The following is a 6,082-nucleotide window of genomic DNA, read 5'->3' as shown; positions in this document are numbered from 1 at the left end:
TAAAGGTTTCATACTGTGGATTTAAAAATTGGATTTTAAGTCTGTAACTGTTATTGTTTGGTGCTTTTTGTATAATATTTCTTCCTAATTGCTTCTATTACAGCCATACTGCTCTACTATGCTGCCTTAAAACAAAATGTTCCAGTGGTCTTAGGTGCTATAGTTTGGTCTTGTGAAGACTTAAACACTTAGATACTATATCACTTTGTTGGTACAAAATGGTCATTTGAAGACATATTTGGTCATTTTTTTTAACCTTACATTATGGCCTGAAATCCACAAATACCAAGCAATGCATCCTTGTATAGTCTTCCACGTGAAGCCCAGTAAATATTTGTCACATTTAAAATGTCTGAGGCTTTGCCATCATCACTTGTCAGATCAGGTACATGTGCCTGATTTTCTAAACACAGGTGTTGTAGTCTGTACTCAGTAAATGCATTTTAGAGATTTGTTTTGGTTGTAAATTTTGCGCCTGGCGAATATAGAAAGGAATCCGTGACGGTTACCAGTGAGCCAAAGTATTGAGAAAGTACAGATTATTTTTAGTTGTGTTAAACTCCAATGATTTAGTATTTCACTCATTAAGCTCAGGGACAGGTTGATAAAAGAACGGTGAAAATTTAAGCTGCAGAGGCCAAAAAACCCTGAGCTTAAGCTCTCATATAGATCAAGCTCCAAAAAGTGCTGGAACCTACACTTCCCATAATGCAACCTACACTTACCATAATGCAACCCAGTAACAACCCCCCACACACACACACACACATGCCTTTGTCTGTCAAACTCCACACCTGAAGTCTATGAGGGATTTGTACTCTCCACAGAGAGTTTACTGAAGTTACTTTTGGGGCTTTTCCACTGGCACTTTTTGCCGTGCTGTGTCAAACCGAGCCACGCTGATTTGCTTTTCCAACACCAGTTTTACCGTCTCATTAATATATATCATGTTAATGAATGACTAACATGCCTCACATCAAGAATCTTAAACATGTATGAATATATGTCAAGTGCTTTTTACAGTATGTTATATTACAAGCTAAGCTTAGTTATCTGCAATGAATTCCTTAGGCAGAGTGCTCATACCTCATACCTCTTACTTTGTAACACATCTTTTCGGTGGAAGTGTTTGTTGACCGTGTGTTCAGCGTTGTACACGGGAACAATCGTTCAGTCAGATCTGTACCCTTATGATGAATTCATGAGCAGTCTTCTACATAGAAAACTCTGAGATTCTCAGTTCTCCTGAATGAACAACCTTCAGTAAATGTTTCTTTTGTGTGGAGACACAGACGCTCTGCAGATCTATTTGTGCCTTGTGGATTGTCAAGGGACAGCACTGTACGGACAGGACATTTTAATGCCATTGTCATTAACATTGCACTGCTACCGGTCTCAACCAAGCCAAATAATATGTGATGATTGTAGCTGTCATGCTACCGTTGCCTCTGATGCTTTTTGGTAGATTGTTAATTCAATAAAAGCTGAAACACAAACGTTGATGTTGTACTAAATCAGCAAATATGAAGAAGCACTTTGATGCTCACACCAGCAGATATTTGATGTTCTTGCTAATGCAGCAGCATATTTCTGTACGTCTGGACTTCCTGTTTAATCTTTGAATCAGACGTTTATCTGTTTGTCTTCAGTGTAATTCACGTTTCTGCTGCCATGTGTGCTGCCTTCTGTATAGTCTCTGGGTCTGTTTGGGAACTTTACTTCCATATTGTTCTGCATTTTACTGATGGGATCAGATGTTGGGAACATGAAAATAAAAGTTTTTCTAATTAATCCTATTCCACTGTGGTGTATTGTCATTGATGTTATTTTTATTCTGTTCCAAGTACTGCATTGTTGAGTCTCTCCTCAGAGAGACACAACCGGCACCACATTTTACATACAACTAATTAATTTACTGAAGTACTGAACCTAAGTATACTTTTTGAGGTACTTTTGCTACTTCAGTTGAGTACTTACCTTGCAGATGCAAGTATTGTAGTTTTCACACCAGTAGCTACTGGTTGGCTTAAATATTTATATTTTAAATTTACATGTATGAATTTACATTGGATAGGAATTAAGTGGACAATCAACTAGTATTTTGTTATTAAATATATATATTTTATTAATTTCAAGTTGATCCAATTTAAATGAAATGCAATCCCTATTTTTAAAAAAACCCTATGTACACTCAACTGAAAACAGGACAAAGACAGTATATTTAATATTTTACCTCATCAACTTCAGTGATTTTTGTAGATATCTGCTTATTCTCTATTTGATGCCAGCAGCGTCTTTCAAACAAGTTGGGACAGGAGCAACAAAAGACTGGGAGGTAAACAGGTTCATTAGTAACAGTGATAGTATCATGATTGGGTCTAAAAGGAGTATTCTCAAAATGCTCAGTCATTCACATTAAAGGATGGAGCTAAAACTGTCAGTACACACACAACACAGGTCATTGTTTCTCTTTTTTGGACTTTCTGAGCCCCTAAGTTGTTTCATTTGGATGGATGTGCAATATTTTTTTCAGCCGATATCAATTACCTGCTTGTCATGGCATATACCGATAAGATAACTGATAATTTTACAGTTTTGCATTTAAATGAAAGTTTTAAGGTGCAAAGAGCCACCTACTGTATCAGAGTTATTTTGTATTTAGTCAAGTCAATAAAAGCAGTTTAGCTTAGGCTCTATCTATCAGCTATAATTTCATCAATACTGATAAAAGCCAATAATAAAATGTCCCAATATCAGGCCAATAATTTAACAGTCCGGTGTACGTCCTAACAGAGACATGAGATTAATATCAATCTTCTCATCTCACTCTCAGATAGAAAGCAATAAGTGGATTTCCCATAATGCTGAACTATTCCTTTAACAGCAGAGCATTTTATGATGTATTATTTGGTTTTATTGTGTGTGCTTTATATTTTTGTATTTGTATACTCATGTACTTTGTAAATGACTTCATAGAGTTAATCAAAACTTTTTCAAAAGGAACATTTTAATGACAAGTAAAGACACAAAGGCACAAGTTACTGACAGATTTTATTTTGTGAGATTAGTCTTCAAGGCGGAATCCAATCGACTTCACACAGATCTGGTTAAAATCCTGCAGAAGCCGCATGTTTTTGATGAGACATTATTTGGTCAGCTCTGGATCCTGTTGTGTAATCTCACTAAACTAATAGCATGACAGTTTATCAAAGTCACTCTTCTCCACATGCACAGAGCCGTTGATAGTGTACTGCAGGTTATTCCAGCTGAGGATGTTTCCGGGAGTGAAGGCGTTACCCTCCATAAAGAACCTTATTTCACACGGAGAGATGACCCGGTTCCAGAGGTGGACATCTGTGATGTCCCCTGAGAAGGACTGAGTCGGGTCAAAGCCTCCACCATAGGTGTCTTGATCTTGACCTAAAATTATACTGGGGGCACCGGTGAGAGTGGTTGAGCGCTCCAGAACTTTCCGAGCACTACGCTTGCCATTGACCCAAAGTGTCGTCAAGCCATCAGTGGAGTCCCACGTCCAGCAAACAGAGTTCCACTCCCCCGTCTCATCGGGCAACCCTTTGATATTAAGAGCCGTTCCTTTGACATGTATCCTGTACACACCGACAGATGGCTTGTAGAGGAGGAAGGCGTTGTCCTGAGATGGGACTGCCAGGGAGAACAGAGTCTGGGCTCGGGTGTGTGTAGAGTGAAATCTCATGCATACAGTCAAAGCTGTGATGGGCTGCTCGACACTGGCAGTGAACTTCACATTAGCCGTTCCACTGTCCAGCGGGAAGGTAAAAACCTTCGCTGACAGATCTGCAAAGGAACAGCAGGAGAAAAAGGAAGGAGCAGATTTAATATGTAGGCTGCTTTGACTCATGTACATCCAACGTGAGATTCAGATACAGAGATTATGTAGTGCAGTGATCTTATATAGTACGTCATTCATGTCTATCTGCCATTATTGTGGAAAACATGAAACCAAACAAGAGCAACACGTGTCATCAATATGTGTTGAGGGTCAAATATACTAAGGGCTTAATATGCTCGTGTAGTGATGAGCGACTGGCACTCAGGTGTCCACCTCAGTCAATCAGTACAGGTGGAAATGTCATAAAGGTTTATAAATGATCCCAGATCATTGTCATTGTATTCAAATGTACATATTTTCTGTATTTATCTTAATGTTGTTGTTGAACAACCTTAAAGACATCATGTCCCCAACAAACCACAGCGTGACCTCTGTTCATAGTGAACATCTTAGTGTTTACACAGCATGATGAAACACAGCACACAGGCTCAGAGTACACGACAGTATCACTGTTTGAACTGCTTTCAGGGTCAAGGCTGAAATAAAAAAACCTATAATGGTACAAAAAGTATAAAAAGAATATGGTCTATTAAAAGCACATGACACACTACTGGAAAAGAGCAGAGAAAATCAAGCTGTCATTATTGAGATATAGATACTGAGTTAACCACTTATCAGGCACAGTCTAATGCAACAGCCCTGCAATTAATTGTTTATAATATATGCAAGTAATATTCATCAAACTGATTCTTTATTGAACAGCACAGTTATCTAATTAAACCTGTTTGGATCAGAAAGACTTCTAATTTACATCTATGTTCACTGCCCTATGAATCCCTTTCAATATTTCAATATTGAAAAGTAACAATAACTACAGTCTGTTTGAATAATTACACATAAAACACATTTCTGTTTGGCCTCTCTGTCCTACCTGTCCTGTTATTGACCCGTACTCACCGTGAAATGCAGCATGACCGATGCAGAACAAGGCCAGTAAAAGCAGCAGTCGCTCCATCTTCCTTGAACTGGAATGTCAGACAATTCCAGTTGTCTGTTGCTGCCTTATAAATATTCAGAAATTTTGAGGTGGATCAGGTTCTGACCAATTACAAGAAAGTTTATTCAACATGACTCATTTCACCTGTTGGTTCACTGTTAAGGGACAAACATTACGATTGCCAGAGTGTGTGTGTGTGTGTGTTTCATGGCTGAATGTTGAGGAGGAGTTCAGGAGTCTCACAGCCTGGGGAGTGAAGCTGCTCAGTAGTCTGGTGGTACAGCAGCAGATACTTCTGTATCTGTTGTCAGTGGGCAGCAGGGTGAACAGACTGTGGCTGGGTGGCCTGATCCTCACCCTTTCTTGCATTTTCTTTCCGAGATGGTTATTAATAACATTTAAGATTCACAGAAAGCATCAGTGCACGTCGTACAGGAACAATATACAAGAATCAACTAAAGGAATAATGTTAACAGTGATACCTTTAAAGGTTAAGTTACATTGCCTTGCTGCATACTTTAAGGTTCACATAAACTCAAGCATGACCCATGTCAGTTTCCTTCACTAGGAGCTAATCTAGGGATGATCATAGAAAAGTACAGTAGTTAGTTACACATTTTACAATCAGCAACCCAAGCTGCACCGTTATCAAGAGGAAAAAGTGAGGAATCATTAGAAACTACAGCAAGCAGTACTCCACTGTACATCACTATCTGGCTATTCTAGACCATCTAATGTAATATATTCTGATTTCACAGTATATACCGATCAGAATTATTATCTTAATGAACAGAAACCGTTTACACAGGTGATGGGGAGAAAATTGTCCATTTCAACAGTGGTGGCGTCATGTCCTCAGTGTATAACATCTATGTTGACAATATATGACAGTCACCATGGAAGTAGCCTATGTCAGTTCTGTAAGAGCCACTTTGATACCAGTCCCCAACAGCATAACTACAGTTCAGAATGTCACTATGTACTTTTACTTAAAGACAGTAGGCTACATAAGTACAATTTTGATACTGTACTGTACTTGAGTATGTCTATTTTCACATACTTTACCTTCAATGATAGGCAATTACTACCTCCCTTTACCTTTCACTGTCATAAAAAAGCTCAATTTGTACTACTGAGTGCTGAATTGTTTCTTCAAGAAACTGAAACAAGTCCAGTCGTTTATGATACAGCACTTAGAGTTACCATGACCTGGATGACTGAGAACCTTCATCAACATCAATTTGTACTAGCTACAACATTTAAATGCTGTTTAC

The 6,082-nt window shown here is 38.5% G+C and overlaps 1 protein-coding gene across 1 annotated transcript; it reads right to left on the bottom strand.

Moving 5' to 3' along the window:
• Nucleotides 1–3,034: 3,034 nt before the first annotated feature.
• On the bottom strand, nt 3,035–4,965 carry LOC141015397 (serum amyloid P-component-like). Its single transcript, XM_073489460.1, has 2 exons — nt 4,769–4,965; nt 3,035–3,816 (listed from the first exon to the last, which is right to left on the bottom strand). The coding sequence occupies exons 1-2, from the start codon at nt 4,824–4,826 to the stop codon at nt 3,188–3,190; spliced, it is 687 nt and encodes a 228-aa protein (XP_073345561.1). The 5' UTR covers nt 4,827–4,965; the 3' UTR covers nt 3,035–3,187.
• Between the last annotated feature and the right edge of the window lie 1,117 nt (nt 4,966–6,082).

The sequence above is a fragment of the Pagrus major genome, chromosome 20 (assembly GCF_040436345.1).
Source record: "Pagrus major chromosome 20, Pma_NU_1.0".
NCBI lineage: Eukaryota > Metazoa > Chordata > Actinopteri > Spariformes > Sparidae > Pagrus > Pagrus major.
Note: the sequence above shows the minus strand (reverse complement) of the source record. Positions and strands in the feature narration are given on the sequence as shown.